General features: G+C 38.2%; 1 protein-coding gene across 1 annotated transcript in view; it reads right to left on the reverse strand.

The window, feature by feature from the left end:
• Dnah8 (dynein axonemal heavy chain 8) overlaps positions 1-17,967 on the reverse strand; it is a 275,799-nt gene that overhangs the window by 239,271 nt on the left and 18,561 nt on the right. The window contains exons 6-7 of the mRNA XM_076860182.1: positions 16,879-16,986; positions 14,167-14,268 (exon numbers count right to left, since the gene is read on the reverse strand). Of these exons, the coding sequence (XP_076716297.1) occupies positions 14,167-14,268; positions 16,879-16,986 (210 nt within the window). The remainder of the gene's footprint in view (positions 1-14,166; positions 14,269-16,878; positions 16,987-17,967) is intronic.

Genomic DNA, 17,967 nt, shown 5'->3' on the forward strand with positions numbered 1-17,967 from the left:
TAGAATCATATCATCAGCAAATAATGCTAATTTAAGTTCTTCTTTTCCTATCTGTATCCCCTTAATTTCTTTCATCTTTCTAATTGCTCTGGCCAGTGTTTCAAGAACTTTGTTAAATAGAAGTGGTGAAAGAGGGCATCTCTATATTATTCCAGTTTTTAGAGGGAATGCCTTCAATTTTCCTCTAATTAAGATGATGTTGACTTGGGGCTTAGCATAGATAGCCTTCATGATGTTGAGATATGTTCCTGTTAGCCCTAATTTTTCCTAGTGTTTTGAACATGAAGGGGTGATATATTTTGTTGAATGCTTTTTCTGTACCTATTTAAAAGATCATATAATTCTTACCTTTAAGTCTCTTGATGTGGTGAATTACATTTATTGATTACCATATGTTGAACCAACCTTGCATTCCTGGGATGAATCCCACTGGATTTGATGCACCATCTTTTTGATATGTTTTTGTATTTGATCTGCCAGAATTTTATTGAGAATTTTTACATCTATATTTATTAGAGATATTGGTCTAAAGTTTTCTTTCTATGACATGTCTTTGCCTGGTTTTGGAATCAGGGTGATACTGGACTCATAAAATGAGTTTGGAAGTGCTCCCTCTTTTTCTATTTCCTGAAATTGAAGAGTATTGATATTAGTTCTTAATTAAAGGTCTTGTAGAACTCGCTGTGTATCCAGCCAGTCGTGGGTTTTTCTTGGTTGGTAGGCTTCCAATGGCATATTCTATTTCATCACTTGATATTGGTCTGTTTAAACTGTGTTATCATCTTGATTCAATTTGGGCAAATCATTTGTCAATGCCTTCAACATTTTCTATTTTATTGGAATATAAGTTTTCAAAATAATTTCTAATTATCTACTGTATTTCTGTAGTGTCTGTTGTGATATTTCCTTTTTTCATCATGTATGTTAGTAATTTGAGTTTTCTCTCTCCTTCCCTTCATTAGCATAGCTAAGGGTCCATCAATTTTATTTATTTTTTCAAAGAGCCAGCTTTTTCTTTTGTCAATTCTTTTAATTGTTTCTTTTCTTTCAATTTCATTGACTTTAGCTCTAATTTTAATTATTTCCTGTCTTCTACTGCTTTTGGTGTTGATTTGTTCTTCTTTTCCTAGGGCTTTAAGATGTAATGTTAGGTCATTTATTTGCTGAACTTTTCTTCTTTTAAGGAATGAATTCCATGCAATGGAATTTCCTCTTAGTACTACCTTCACAGTGTCCCAGAGATTTTGGTATGTTGTGTCAGTATTCTCATTTACCTCTAAGAATTTTTTAATCTCCTCCTTGATATCTTTTGCAGCTCATTGTTCATTTAGTAGCATATTATTTAGTCTACAGCTATTGGAGTAGTTTCTTTTTTTTTGTCATTGATTTCTTTTTTTAATCTTTATTTTTTAGGTGTAGATGGACATAACACAATGCCTTTATTTTTTTTATGTGGTCCTGAGAATCGAACCCGGGTCCTGCTCGTACTAGGCGAGAACTCTTACCACTCAGCCACAAGCCCAGCCCTTCTCAATGATTTCTAATTTCATTCCATTATGATCTCATAAAATGCAGGGTAGTATCTCCACTTTTTTCATATTTGCTAAGAGTTGCTTTGTGGCATATTATATGGTCTATTTTAGAGAAGGATCCATGTGCTGCTGATGTGTGAGGGGTAAAAAGGATGTGAGGATATAGAGTTAGTATATCTTAGGAAGTGTGAAAGAGAAATATATGAAGAGGGTTAGTAGCAGGAGAAAGTGTATTCACTTGTTGAAGGATGAAATATTCTATATGTGTCAGTTAAGTCTAAGTTATTGATTGTATTATTGAGTTCTATAGTTTCTTTGTTCAGCTTTTGCTTGGAGGATCTATTCAGTGGTGAGAGAGGTGTGTTAAAGTCACCCAAGATTATTGCGTTGTGGTCAATTTGACTCTTAAACTCGAGAAGAATTTATTTGATGAACACAGATGCTCCATTGTTTGGGGCATATATAATTTTTATGTATTGTTGGTGTATGGTTCCCTTGAGCAGTATGAAATGTCCTTCTTTATCCCTTTTGATTAACTTTAGCTTGAAGTCTACTTTATTTGATACAAGAATGGAAACCCCTGCTTGCTTCCACAGTTCATGTCCCTCAGTCTGTGTATACCTTTTCCTATCAGATGAGTCTCCTGGAGGCAGCATATTGTTGGGTCTTTTCTTTTTTTCAATCCAATCTGCTAGTCTATGCCTTTTGATTGGTAAGTTTAGGCCATTAACATTCAGGGCTATTATTGAGACATGATTTGTATTCCCAGACATTTTTGTTATATTTGTATCTAACTTGATTTGATTTCTTCTTTGATTAGTTTTTCCTTCAGTGTACTACCTCCCTCTGCTGATTTTCATTGTTGTATTTCATTTCCTCTTCATGGAATATTTTGCTGAGGATGTTTTGTAGTGGCAGTTTTCTAGCTGTAAATTCTTTTAACTTTTGTTTATCATGGAAGGCTTTTATTTCATCATCAAATCTAAAGCTTAATTTTGATGGATACAAGATTCTTGGTTGGCACCTATTTTCTTTCAGAGCTTAATATATATTATTCCAGGATCTTCTAGTTTTCAGGGTCTGGGTTGAAAAATCTGCAGTTATAATAATTGGTTCCCCCATATGTAATCTGATTCATTTCTCTTGAGGCTTTTAATATTCTCTCTTTACTGTTGAGCATTTTCATTATAATATGACTTGGTGTGGATCTGTTGTGATTTTGTACATTTGGCATCCTGTAGGCTTTTTTTTAATTCTTTTTTTAATTATTAGTTGTTCAAAACATTACAAAGCTCTTGACATATCATATTTCATACATTTGATTCAAGCAGAAGATGAACTCCCATTTTTATCCCGTATAAATATGGCAGATTCACATCGGTTCCACATCCACTTTTTTACATACTGCCATACTAGTATCTGTTGTATTCTGCTGCCCTTCCTATCCTCTACTATCCCCCCTCCCCTCCCCTCCCCTCTCTTCCCATCTTCTCTCTCTACCCCATCTACTATAATTCATTTCTCTCTCTTGTTTTTTTCCCCCTTCCCCTCACTTCCTCTTATATGTAATTTTGTATAACAATGAGGGTCTCCTTCCTTTACCTGCAATTTCCCTTCTCTCTCTCTTTCCCTCCACCCCTCGACCCTGTTTAATGGTGATCTTCTTCTCATGCTCTTACTCCCTATTCTGTTCTTAGATGCTCTCCTTATATCAAAGATGACATTTGGCATTTGTTTCTTAGGGATTGGCTAGCTTCACTTAGCATAATCTGCTCTAGTGCCATCCATTTCCCTGCAAATTCCATGATTTTGTCATTTTATAGTGCTGAGTAATATTCCATTGTATATAAATGCCACATTTTTTTTATCCATTCATCTATTGAAGGGCATCTAGGTTGGTTCCACAGTCTAGCTATTGTGAATTGTGCTGCTATGAACATTGATGTAGCAGTATTCCTACAGTACGCTCTTTTAAGGTCTTCAGGGAATAGTCCAAGAAGGGCAATAGCTGGGTCAAATGGTGGTTCCATTCCCAGCTTTCCCAGGAATCTCCATACTGCTTTCCAAATTGGCTGCACCAATTTGCAGTCCCACCAGCAATGTACCAGTGTACCCTTTTCCCGACATCCTCGCCAGCACTTGTTGTTGTTTGACTTCATAATGGCTGCCAATGTTACTGGAGTGAGATGGTATCTTAGGGTGGTTTTGATTTGCATTTCTCTGACTGCTAGAGATGGTGAGCATTTTTTCATGTACTTGTTGATTGATTGTATGTCCTCCTCTGAGCAGTGTCTATTCAGGTCCTTGGCCCATTTGTTGATTGGGTTATTTATTATCTTATTGTTTAATTTTTTGAGTTCTTTGTATACTCTGGATATTAGGGCTCTATCTGAAGTGTGAGGAGTAAAAATTTGTTCCCAGGATGTAGGCTCCCTATTTACCTCTCTTATTGTTTCTCTTGCTGAGAAAAAACTTTTTAGTTTAAGTAAGTCCCATTTGTTGATTATTGTTATTAACTCTTGTGCTATGGGTGTCCTATTAAGGAATTTGGAGCCCGACCGAACAATATGTAGATCGGAGCCAACTTTTTCTTCTATCATCACAGAGTCTCTGGTTTGATATCAAGCTCCTTGATCCATTTTAAGTTAACTTTTGAGCATGGTGAGAGAAGGGGATTCAGTTTCATTTTGTTGCATATGGATTTCCAGTTTTCCCAGCACCATTTGTTGAAGATGCTATCCTTCCTCCATTGCATGCTTTTAGCCCGTTTATCAAATATAAGATAGTTGTAACTTGTGGATTAGTCTCTCTGTCCTCTATTCTGTACCATTGGTCCACCCACCTGTTTTGGTACCAGTACCATGCTGTTTTTGTTACTATTGCTCTGTAGTATAGTTTGAAATCTTGTATCACTATGCCGCCTGATTCACACTTCCTGCTTAGAGTTGCTTTTGCTATTCTGGGTCTTTTATTTTTCCATATGAATTTCATGATTGCTTTCTCTATTTCTACAAGAAATGCCATTGGGATTTTGATTGGCATTGCATTAAACCTATAGAGAACTTTTGGTAATATCGACATTTTGATGATGTTAGTTCTGCCTATCCATGAACAGGGTATATTTTTCCATCTTCTAAGATCTTCTTCTATTTCTCTCTTTAGGGTTCTGTAGTTTTCATTGTATAAATCTTTCACCTCTTTTGTTAGGTTGATTCCCAAGTATTTTATTTTTTTTGAGGATATTGTGAATGGGGTGTTTTTCCTCATTTCCGTTTCAGAAGTTTTGTCGCTGATATACAGAAATGCCTTTGATTTATGCATGTTGATTTTATATCCTGCCACTTTGCTGAATTCATTTATTAGTTCTAGTAGTTTCTTTGTAGACCCTTTTGGGTCTTCTAGGTATAGAATCATGTCATCCACAAATAGTGATAATTTAAGTTCTTCTTTTCCTATTTTTATGCCTTTAATTTCTTTCATCTGTCTAATTGCTCTGGCCAGTGTTTCGAGAACTATATTGAATAGAAGTGGTGATAGAGGGCATCCCTGTCTTGTTCCAGATTTTAGAGGGAATGCCTTCAATTTTTCTCCATTCAGATTGATGCTAGCCTGAGGCTTAGCATAGATAACTTTTACAATGTTGAGGTAAGCTCCTGTTATCCCTAGTTTTTCTAATGTTTTGAACATAAAGGGATGCTGTACTTTGTCAAATGCTTGTTCTGCGTCTATCGAGATGATCATATGGTTCTTATCTTTAAGTTTATTGATGTGGTGAATAACATTTATTGATTTCCGTATATTGAACCATCCTTGCATCCCAGGGATGAATCCTACTTGATCATGGTGCACAATTTTTTTGATGTGTTTTTGCATCTGATTCACCAGAATTTTATTGAGGATTTTTGCATCTAGGTTCATTAGAGATATTGGTCTGTAGTTTTCTTTCTTTGAGGTGTCTTTGTCTGGTTTCGGAATCAGGGTGATGTTGGCCTCATAGAATGAATTTGGAAGAGCTCCCTCTTTTTCTATTTCCTGAAATAACTTGAAAAGTATTGGTATTAATTCTTCTTTAAAGGTTTTGTAAAACTCCGCTGTATACCCATCCGGTCCTGGGTTTTTCTTGGTTGGTAGTCTTTTGATTGCTTCTTCTATTTCATCCATTGATATTGGTCTGTTCAAATTGTGTGTATCCTCCTGACTCAGTCTGGGCAAATCATATGACTTAAGAAATTTATCAATGTCTTCACTATCTTCAATTTTATTGGAATATAGGTTTTCAAAATAATTTCTAATTGTCTTCTGTATTTCTGTAGCATCTGTTGTGATATTGCATTTTTCATCCTGTAGTTAGTAATTTGAGTTCTCCCTCTTCTTCTCTTCATTAGCATGGCTAAGGGTCTGTCGATCTTATTCTTTTTTTAGAAGAACCAACTTTTAGTTTTGTCAATTTTTTCAATAGTTTCTTTTGTTTCAATTTCATTGATTTCCGCTATGATTTTAATTATTTCTCGCCTTCTGCTACACTTGCTGTTCTTTTGCTCTTCCTTTTCTAGGGCTTTGAGATGAAGCGTGAGTTCATTTATTTGTTGGTTTTTTCTTTTTTTGAGGAATGACCTCCAGGCAATGAATTTCCCTCTTAAAACTGCTTTCATTGTGTCCCATAGATTACGATATGTTGTGTCTGTATTTTCATTTATCTCTAAGAATTTTTTGATTTCCTCCTTTATGTCTTCTGTAACCCATTGATCATTCAATAATATATTGTTCATTTTCCATGTGATGTAGGATTTTTCCTTCCTTCTTTTATCATTGATTTCCAGTTTTCATTCCATTATGATCTGATAAAATGCATGGTATTATCTCCACCCCTTTATATTTACTGAGGGTTGCCCTATGGCATAATATATGGTCTATTTTTGAGAAGGATCCATGTGCTGCTGAGAAAAAAGTATATCTACTTGATGATGGTTGATATATTCTATATATGTCAGTTAAGTCTAGGTTATTGATTGTGATATTGAGTTCTATAGTTTCTTTATTCAACTTTTGTTTGGAGGATCTGTCCAATGGTGAGAGAAGAGTATTGAAGTCACCCATAATTATTGTGTTGTGGTCTATTTGATTCTTGAATTTGAGGAGAGTTTGTTTTATGAATGTCGCAGCACCCTTATTTGGTGCATAAATATTGATAATTGTTATGTCTTATTGGTGAATGGTTCCTTTTAACAGTATATAATGTCCTTCCTTATCCCATTTGATTAATTTAGTCTTGAAGTCGATTTTATTGGATATGAGGATGGCCACCCCTACTTGCTTACGAGGACCGTGTGCGTGGCATATTTTTCCCAACCTTTCACCTTCAGCCTGTGTATGTCTTTTCCAATCAGATGTGTCTCCTGGAGGCAGCATATTGTTGGATTTGTTTTTTTAATCCATGTTACCAGCCTATATCGCTTTATTGGAGAGTTTAAGCCATTAACGTTTAGAGTTACTATTGATATATGGTTTGTACTTCCAGCCATGTTTGATTATTTATCTTTTTTTTTTTAATTTGGTTTGTTTCTCCATGATTAGCTTTCCCCCCGCCCTCTGTATTTACTGAGGTACTTCCCACTGTTGGTTTTGGTTATTGTTTTTCATTTCTTCCTCGTGTAGTGTTTTTCTCAAGATGCTTTGCATCTTGGTGGTTTTCTGGCTGCAAATTCTTTTAACTTTTGTTTATCATGAAAGATTTTTATTTCGTTGTCATACCTGAAGCTTAATTTTGCTGGATACAGAATTCTTGGTTGGCATCCATTGTCTTTCAGTGTTTGAAATATGTTGTTCCAGGATCTTCTCGCTTTCAGCGTCTGTGATAAAAAATCTGTTGTTAACCTTATTGGTTTACCCCTGAATGTAATCTGCCTCCTTTCTCTTGTAGCTTTTAATATTTTCTCTTTGTTCTGTATATTGGATATCTTCATAACAATGTGTCTTGGCGTTGGTCTCCTGTGATTTTGTACACTCGGTGTCCTGTATGCATCTACAATTTGTATATCCGTTTCCTTTTTTATTTCTGAAAAGTTTTCTATAATTATTTCATTCAGCAGGTTGCTCATTCCCTTGGTTTGAACCTCTATACCTTCCTCTATCCCGATGACTCTTAAGTTTGGTTTTTTTATGTTATCCCATATCTCTTGGATGTTTTTCTCGTGATTTTTTACCAGCCTTTCTGAGTTGGCTAGACTCTTTTCAATATGATATATTTTGATATATGTTGTCTTCATTATCTGACGTTCTGGCTTCTACTTGCTCCACTCTGTTAGTGATAATCTCATTTGAGTTTTTAATTTGGTTTATAGTTTCCTCCATTTCTAGAATTATTGTTTGATTTTTTTAATAATCTCTGTCTCCTGATAAAGATGCTTATTTGCTTCTTTTATTTGCTGGTGTAATTCATTTTCAATGTGTTCTTTCACTGTTTGAATTTGCTGTCTGATATGCTCTTTAAGATTCCATTCCATCTGTCTAAGGTATTCCTTGAGTTCTTTATTTGACCATTTTTCTGATGCCTCTAGTTCCTCCTGAATATTTAGGCTGTCCTTCATTGTTTGTACTCCTTTTCTTCCTTGCTTTTTCATGCTGCTCATGTTACTTCTTGTTCTCTTTGACTGCTGAGTTACTGTTTACTCCTATTGATGCTTGGGAGGAAAGGTATTAGAAGGGAAGGGAAGAAGTCACTAAAGAGAATGAGAGTAAGCAGGTAGAATTCAAGGAAGGGGGAATAAGGAATTTTAAAAGAAATGAAAAGAAAAAAGAAAAAAGAAAAAAAATAAAAAATAATCAAAAAAATAAAAATAATAAAAATAATAAAAAATGTTTTAAAAAATTTTTAAAATTTAAAAAATAACAAAAATGAAAAAAACCCAAATAATAAAAAAAATTAATAAATGCAGTCTTAGAGTTTGATTAACTTCTCTTCCAGTAGGTGGAGCTGTGCCCACCGGGCCAAGCTTCTTCTCTCAATATGCGGGAACCAATCACAGTGCAGCAGCTCCTCCTCCCCGACTGGGCGGGTCTCCAATCCTGAGTGCCTAGGGCCCTTTCTTGTGTCTAGACACTTCCCTACTTTTCCTCAAGCCAGGCCCCACTCACAGGTGATGCTCACCACAATACTGGCTACACGCCAGGTCTGCTGATCCTGGGAGCCCTATTTGCTTAAACGACTGGGCACACTCTCCCTGTTTGCCATTCCCTCAGACCCTAAGTTTGTGGAGCTTCATGCTGAGAACCCTCAGCGTATTTCGCTTGCTCTCCAGTAGCCAGCCGCCGGTAGCTGGTGCAAGAGACCTCAGTTGTCAGCACTGGTGGGAGCGGTAGCCGGGGGTTCCGCACCGAGGGTCCCGCGCCACTCCTGATTCCCTCAGTCTGACGGTCACGCTCACAGGAGAGCTGGGAGGGGCCCTTGAGGTTTCCCCGCTGTGTGGAGAGGGAAGGCTAGGGGGTTTACACACCTGTCGCTGCCGGTTTCAATGAAGTTATCTCCTCCGCCGCATTCTGGTGACGTCAGTTCTCTGCCATGGTGGTATCCCATGCAAATGGCGACAGTTCGTTCCCTTTGCCGGGTGACCAATAGAACAGGTGGGTCCTGACTGGCTCTCCCAAGCCCCGTCTCAATCCTGTGGCCACTGCCTATGAAGGCTGGGTTAGTATTAACCTCCGCAGGTTCAGAAGGGTCGACCAGTTGTTTCAGCAGGATCGTTTAGTGCTGAGTCACAGCGGTTTGTCTGCGAGACGCAGGCGAACGGGGGGCTTGAATTCAGCCAATCCGGGCTCGGTGTGTGTTCTGAGAGGCCCAGACTGTTCACCCCAGATCCATGTCAGCTTAGCATTGCCTAGTGATCCTGAGCAAACAGCATTTAGACAGTTTAAGACTCCCTATGCCCGCGCAGCTGAAGAGGTCAGAGACTTGATCTCTCCGCGCCCGCCGCCATGTTGGATCTCTCCAGCTTCTCCTGTAGGCTTTTTGAATTTACTTTTCTAATTCATTCTTCATGTTTGGAAAGTTTTATGATATTATTTCATTGAAAAGATTGTTCATTCCTTCAGTTTGGAACTCTATGCCTTCTTCTATCCCAATAACGCTTAAATTTGGTCTTTTTATGCTATCCCATATTTCTTGAATGTTCTGCTCAAGGTTTCTTACCATTTTCACTGTGTGGTCTACTTTCTTTTCAAGATTATATATATTGTCTTCATTGTCTGAAATCCTGTCTCTCGAATGGTCTACTCTGTTGGAGATGCTTTCAATTGAACTTTTAATTTGGTTTATTGTTTCTTTCATTTCAAGGATTTCTGGGGTTTTTTTGTTTTGTTTTGTTTGATTGTTTTTAGAACTTGTATCTCCCTATTGAAGTAATCTTTTGCTTTCTGTATTTGGTAAGTAGCTCTTTGTCGAATGATCTTTTGCTGCCTGTATTTGCTCTTTTATATCATCCTTTAATTCACGGAACATTTTAATCATGTACATCCTGAACTTCTTCTTTGACATTTCTTCCACTGTGCTGGCCATGGATTCTAATAATGTGGTATCTTGATTTGTTTGGGGCACTTTCTTCCCTTGTCTTTACGTCTTGCTCATGTGTCTTTCCTTCTAGCGCTGTGGGTACAAGATGTTATCGTTTTTACCCTATAGGCTTATAGTGCTACTGTAGGATTCCAATACCTCTCCTTTGTGGGGAAGGACAATGTTAACAGATTCCAATGTAAACAATATAAACACCTATAAACAATTCATTGCTATTAAGATGTTTACAGTTTGGTCACAATGTACACAAATGTTGAATTTGATTAATATTTATAATTAGTAGGTTTGTAAAAGGGTTTATAGTTTCTGACAGTGGACAATGAACTGGGGGTGAGGTATAGGATAATATGCTAAGGAGGCAGGATGTGAGGATATAAAGTTAGTATATCTTAGGAAGTATGAAAGAGAAACATAATGAAAAGGGTTAGTAGCAGGAGAATAAATAGAAAGCAATTTTGGATAGAAAAGTGCATGGGATGATAGAACATTAAACAAGCACGCATATGTTATTAAGAAAAATAAAGATTGTTAAAATAGTAAAAATTGAAGGAAAAAAGAATAAATGAATATACAACACAACTATAAAATACTATTCAGACATCCCAGTCCTCAAAATTCTAATTCATGCATAGTACTTGGTTTCATATATGTTGAGGATATGAGAGCGGGAGAATAGAGGGGGAGAAGAAAAAGAGGAAAACAAAATCTCGATTGTTAATTGTTTTCGTTGGAGATCAGTATCCTTCCTGCTTCCCTTCTCATCCAATAGGTGCGGTTGTCTGTTGTTGGCTGGTATCTCCGCCCTCAGAATGGTGAAGGTAACCAGAATGGGAAGGCTGGTCCTGGTACAGGTTACCTGGAAGTGAGGTGTGACACCTGCCAGTTCCTGCAGGGAGACTGCACCTCAAGGGTCTCTTCTTAGGTCCACTGTATGACTTGGGCACCCAGTCCTACCTCCCTATCTTGCCTGAAGATTTCTCAGTGCCTGGTCTCTCTGTTAGTCTCAAACTGTTGCACCCTCTCCTTCTAGGGACCTCTTTCAACAGGGCTACCATGCAGTTTTGTGTTGGGCAATTACTGTACCCGGTTACCAGCCACTGGGGAGAGTGGAGAGTTGGAAACCGGGTACCTGGCCAGCTGGATTTCCAATCTGGGAGCTGCCCCCACCAAAGATGGCGAGGAAGCTGAGCCAAGATGGAGGCAGGCTGCTTCCAGCACTGGGGTGTCGGGTGGGGTGGAGGGAACAGGGCGATGGTGCAGTGCGATGTGTTCAGAGGTAAGCTCTGTGGCGTGCAGTGTTGAGGATTTTGTTTTTTTGTTTTTGTTTTTGTTTTTTTTTTATATTAATAATAAAATAAACTATTTTTTTTGTATTTTTTTATTGGTTGTTCAAAATATTACAAAGCTCTTGACATATCATATTTCATACATTAGATTCAATGAACTCTCATTTTTACCCCAAATACAGATTGCAGAATCACATTGGTTACACATCCACATTTTTACATAATGCCCTATTAGTAACTGTTGTATTCTGCTACCTTTCCTATCCTCTACTATCCCTCCTCCCCTCCCCTCCCCTCCCATCTTCTCTCTCTACCCCATCTACTATAATTCATTTCCCTCCTTGTTTATTTTCCCCTTCCCCTCACAACCTCTTATATGTAATTTTGTATAACATTGAGGGTCTCCCTCCATTTCCATGCAATTTCCCTTTTCTCTCCCTTTCCCTCCCACCTCATGTCTCTGTTTAATGTTAATCTTTTTCTTCCTGCTCTTTCTCCCTGCTCTGTTCTTAGTTGCTCTCATTATATCAAAGATGACATTTGGCATTTGTTTTTTAGGGATTGGCTAGCTTCACTAGCATAATCTGCTCTAGTGCCATCCATTTCCCTGCAAATTCCATGATTGTCATTTTTTAGTGCCGCGTAATACTCCATGGTGTATAAATGCCACATTTTTTTTATCCATTCATCTATTGAAGGGCATCTGGATTGGTTCCACAGTCTAGCAATTGTGAATTGTGCTGCTATGAACATCGATGTGGCAGTATCTCTGTAATAAGCTCTTTTAAGGTCTTCAGAGAATAGTCCGAGAAGGGCAATGGCTGGGTCAAATGGTGGTTCCATTCCCAGCTTTCCCAGGAATCTCCATACTGCTTTCCAAATTGGCCGTACCAGTTTGCAGTCCCACCAGCAATGTGCAAGAGTACCCTTTTCCCCACATCCTCACCAGCACTTGTTGTTGTTTGACTTCATAATGGCTGCCAATCTTACTGGAGTGAGATGGTATCTTAGGGTGGTTTTGATTTGCATTTCTCTGACTGCTAGAGATGGTGAGCATTTTTTCATGTACTTGTTGATTGATTGTATGTCCTCCTCTGAGAAGTGTCTGTTCAGGTCCTTGGCCCATTTGTTGATTGGGTTATTTGTTATCTTATTGTCTAATTTTTTGAGTTCTTTGTATATTCTGGATATTAGGGCTCTATCTGAAGTGTGAGGAGTAAATATTTGTTCCCATGATGTAGGCTCCCTATTTACCTCTCTTATTGTTTCTCTTGCTGAGAAAAAACTTTTCAGTTTAAGTAAGTCCCATTTGTTGATTCTTGTTATTAACTCTTGTGCTATGGGCAGTGTTGAGGATTTTGGATGTCTTCAGATCCTGTGGGATGTCCCCAGGTGCAGGCTGACTACCGCAGGTAGGGAACTATGGCAGTAGCTGCCAAGTCACAAGATGGAGATGACCAAGGGAGCCCCATATTGGTAGACGGGGGCTCACAGGGGAGCGATGGCTGAAATTCCTTGGGTGGGTAGCAGCTGAGTGTCCTGCATGGGAGTGGAGCAGCGTCTGGGGTTCTGCGCAGGTGCTGATGCGGTGATCCTGCTAAGGCGCTCCCAGGCAGAAGTTGGGTGACTGGAGTCGGGAAGGAGTCCTGCTCCAATGCTGAGGCCTGGAGCCCTGCTATGGGCACAGAGCTGGTGATTTCTGCATGAGAGCAGCTGTGGAGGGGTCTTCTATCACTCTCAGAGCAGCAGTATTCCTGCTAGTTGAGACCCAGGTCACAGAGCAACACAGACGCTGCCTCCCTCTGGCCCGCCATCTTGGATATCAGTTTTATCCTGAAGATGCACCAAGTGTGTCCAAGATGTGACCAAGTGTGCCATGAAGCCATTCCTTGGCTCTTCCTGTGCTCATGAGCCTCAGCTTTCTTCCTTTTTGCCAATTTGCTCATTTCTTTCTTACTCTTGAGCACTCTGTTGCCTTCACCATCTCAACAAGCTCTTTTATTGTTTCTGGTGCCCTTTGTCCTGCCAGCCCCTGCTTCTGTGCTGCTCCCCCACACACCCGTCTGTTTGGTGTATTTACTGAATACATTTTTCAAAGCTTGTCCCCAAAGCTTCTGTTCTGTCGTCACATGTGTGGACCTCCCAGTTGTTCTGAAGGGGCTGTATGGCTGGCTGGAGGCCCTGGTCCATCTTCTTTTTTAAATTATTAAAAGCCTTTCGTTTGTCAGCTTTTTGTTGAGCCTCAAGTTGTTCTGAAGACTCTTTCCTTTGTCAGTTCTCTTTGACTCCAGAAGAGCACACGGTCATAGGACTGGTCCTGGATTCCCATCTTGAGTTTGGTCCAGCAGAAAAGAGGCTTATGACTTCAATTAGGAATTGCACACCAATCCTCTCCTGCCGTTTCCAATTATACTGCCATTTCCACCTTCGACAATTGATTTTGCTGCAGTTTTAGGTGCTTGTCATGCACGAGTCTCAGCTTTCTTCCTTTTTTCTAATTTGCTCATTTATTTCTTCTGTTTTACCAGAGCAGCTACTCCTACTTGCTCTGTGTTTCATTTAAACACCTTAACCTATTAGTTAAAGCCTATCACAAAGTTTCCCCTTCTTCCATCATTTTAACCTACTCCTCTCACTGCCAGACAGTGAGACATAAATGACATTTTTATATTCTCACTATAGTGTTCAAGATTGTTTCAAAAGTTAACATGTCGTTTGAAGGAACAAAGCAAAACTGGGTCAGATGGTGAAAGCTTATGAAAAGAAAAATATTTCTACGAACCTGAATTTTCTTTAGTACCACTGGTGTTTCCTGATCCCAAATATGGTTTACTCCTCCATCAGTAATATATGCTTTACAAGCTGTCACCATTTGATTTGTTACCTAAAATAAATTTAGGTGCAAAATAACTATAGGCAAATAATACAGGTTCTGTGTTTATAAAAGCACAAGCATAAACATATGGTAAACAGTACACTTGAGGAGGGAACAAATCACAAAATAAAATAAAATTTAAAAAAAAAGAAAGAAATACAAGCACCAGATAAAACAAAGAAAACCCAAAGTCACATTAAGTCAATGTCATTGGGGCCATGTGTTTCCAAGTGAACTACATTTTCCATTTGTCTACTCCTCCCCAATGATTCCTTTTCTTCAATATGCAAACACCTCTCATATGCCATGAAACAGTGAAGAAAAAAAGAAGAATGGCCATTTAGAGATTAGATCAAGATGTCAGACTGACACGTAGAACTTTAGGGAATCCCTAAAAATGACACAATGCACAAGAGATCAGATCTGCAGGAGGGAAGGGAAAACCAAAACCCAGAAACCAGAACCCAGGTCTGTAAAAGGTAACTGTGAAGAGAAATGGGTCTGGGGAAATTCCTAGACCAGCAAGTGTGAAGTCCCCCTCAGTTGTGAAATAACACACTGAATTTGGACCAACTTGTACAGGAGACAATAATGTCATTTGCTGAAAAAACAAAGCTATGAGTCTGCACCAGTCTTGGAAAGGTATGGTCATGTCCTGGGTAAAATGCTGCAGCCCTGGTGGTCACATCTGAGAAAAACCTACACACACTCACCTCCCAATAGTAAGTCACACCGCCTCATAAAAGACAAACTACAGAATCACAAATGTAAAGACTGGAGAACAACCAGGAATCATCAAGCAACTGAGGAATGTAAACATGGGAGCAGAGGCATTAAACTCAACAAAGAGAGGAAATGTAGAAAAGACATATGTAAAATCTCTTAAAATATCTTTTGTTAACTAAATCAACTCATGAAAAAGCTAAAAGAGGATTTTACATCCATGAGAAGAAAACAATAATACAAAAATTGAACTTCTTTTTTCTTAAAACAAAACAAAAAGGCTGGAGTGTAGCTTAATGGTCGAGCACTTGCCTGGCATGTGTGAGGCCCAGGGTTCAATCCCCAGCACAGCAAAAAATAAAAAATAAAAATAATAAATTGACTGATGAACTGACTGGTACCTGGTACAAAGTTGAAGAACAAATGAGTGAGCTGAAAAATCCAAGAACAACAAGGGAAGATTAAAAAAAAAATGAAGAGAAAAGGAATTTAGATTCAAAGGGAGAGAATGAATGAAACAGGTGGGTCAGAAATAATCAAAGGAAAAAAAAGAAAAATTTCCCAGGAATGAAAAAACAAAAAATTTGGACCAAAAGAAACCAGCAAGTATAGACAAGATAAATGTAAAAAGAACCACATCACATCAGTTTGAAAGTTGAGATGTTCAACAACAACAACAACAACAAAAAATCCAAAGGCTTCCAGCGAATAAAACTAGTTACTTACAAAGGAAAAAAAATCACTTTAGCACGTAACACCTCACCAACGATACCAGATCCTAGACAATGGTGAGCAATGTCTTCAAAGTTCCAAGTGAAAATGATGTTGAACTTAGAATACTAGTCAAACCAGCACTTGAGTGGTAGGAGGAAATAAAACTATCCTAATATGCGTAGGAACTGAGGAAATTCACCATTAACACACCCGTTCTGAAAGAAGTACTTGACAATTTCTTTTTAAAAGTAATAATGAATCCAAGAAGGAGGAAGATCTGGAAATCATCAAACAGTGGTGAGAGATGACTAAAGAAATGAGCAATACCTGGGTTTTGGTTTGAATATGTATTGACTCACAATGTTGAAAAAATATTAACAATAACATGGAATAAAGAATGATCCCAGTGTAGGACATGGACAGCAAGAAACAGGGAGACAAATGGTTGGGAAGAATGAGAAGGTTCTCATCTTATTTAGGACATAGGTGGTGATTAAATTTCTACTTTGCTTTTTAATAATTTTTTTAAATGCTACTTTACACATTTCATTCTGTCTGAATCGTTTATAAGAAATATCATTCATGTGTTTCTTGGGTACTTTTTCAATTTTTAAAAAATAATTAACCACATGTCTTAATAGGAAGACTTTACATAAACCATAGCAATGGTTAGAAGGAGCTAAAGAAACAAGGCTAATTGTGGACATGATCCTTATCTGTTGATCAGAATTAAAAAAAAAAATACTGGGAATGAATAAGTTACCAAACAGCTTAATTTATTTATTTAAAAATAGAGACACTGGGGGATATAGCTCAGTTGGTAGAGTGCTTGCCCCCATGCACAAAGCCCTGGGTTCAATCCCCAGCACCACAGGAAAAAAAAAAAAAAACAGAGTCACTGGGATTACAGGTATATGCCACCACACCCAGCAAAAACAGCTACATTTAAACAAAACGCCTTGGGGCTGACCTCTGACAAGGAGAAAGATACCCTTGACCCCAACTATTAAGTACAACTGACTCCAGTCATCTCCATCCTTCCCTCATCCACTCCAAGTATTAAAATCCTGAATTCTGAGACTACCCAAACTTCCCAATTCTCTTTCCTGGCTCAAAGGGAAAGAATTATTTTTTTTTTTCCCCACAGGCTCACAAGTGTGATTTCTTCCCTTAGAAACTCACCTTGATAAACAATGAGGTCATTCTCTCTGAGGTGTTGTAATACCTTGACACACTGTGAATCATTCTGATGGCATTAATCAAATTTTGTATACCATGTGCCATGGAAACCTAACATTGAAACAGAGCAAGTGAATTCCATCACATGTTTATATAATTTAAACAGTAAATATGTTATGCTATTCAGAACTCTAAATATACACCAAATCGTATAACATTTTTATCTCTAAGTCAAATTTTACCAAATGCAATATGATATCCCAGACATTGGTCTGAAACAGAAAAAAAAAAAAAGGACATTTGTTTTAACAAACGTACCAAGGAAGATGCAAGATATTAAAAGGAAAAACTAGGTGAAGAGAATTCTTTACTTATTTCTGATCAAAAAGGTAGCTAAAAACACAAGTTAGACTACTACTCCTATTCACATGTTAGATTCATCTTTCAGCAAACCTATTAAGTGCCATTAGCTTCTGAAGATATTGGGAGTGATCTAAAGATAGGAAACCTATGCATGGAGCTCACATTAGAGAAGAGACTCACACAAACAAGTAAAGCAAGAAGAACACGTACAACTAAGACACATACTGTTGTGGTTTGGATGTGAGGTGTCACCCAAAAGCTCATGGGTGAGACAATGTAAGACTATCCAGAAGTGAAATGAACGAGTTTTGAGAATCTTAACTAAATCAGTGAGTTAATCATCGGATGGGATTAATAGAGTAATGATTGAAGACATGTAGGGTGTAGCTGGAGGAGGTGGACATTGGGGATGTGGCTTTGGGATTTGTATTTTGCAAATGGAATCTCTCTCTGCTTACTGACCATCATGTGAGCTACTTCTCTCCACCACATTCTTCCACCATGATGTTTAGCTTTACCTTGTGCTCTGAGGAATGGAGCCTGCTGTCTATGGACTGAGACCTCTGAAACCATGAACTCTCAAATAAACTTTTCCTCCTCTACAATTGCTCTGTTCAGGTCCTTTAGTCACAGCAGTGAAAACGCTGACTGAAACAATACTGGTTGCTTATGTGTACCAGACACTAACCTAGGAGTTTCATGCTGATTCCCTTTAAGATAGGTTTGATT

This window comes from Callospermophilus lateralis, chromosome 6, assembly GCF_048772815.1.
Source record: "Callospermophilus lateralis isolate mCalLat2 chromosome 6, mCalLat2.hap1, whole genome shotgun sequence".
NCBI lineage: Eukaryota > Metazoa > Chordata > Mammalia > Rodentia > Sciuridae > Callospermophilus > Callospermophilus lateralis.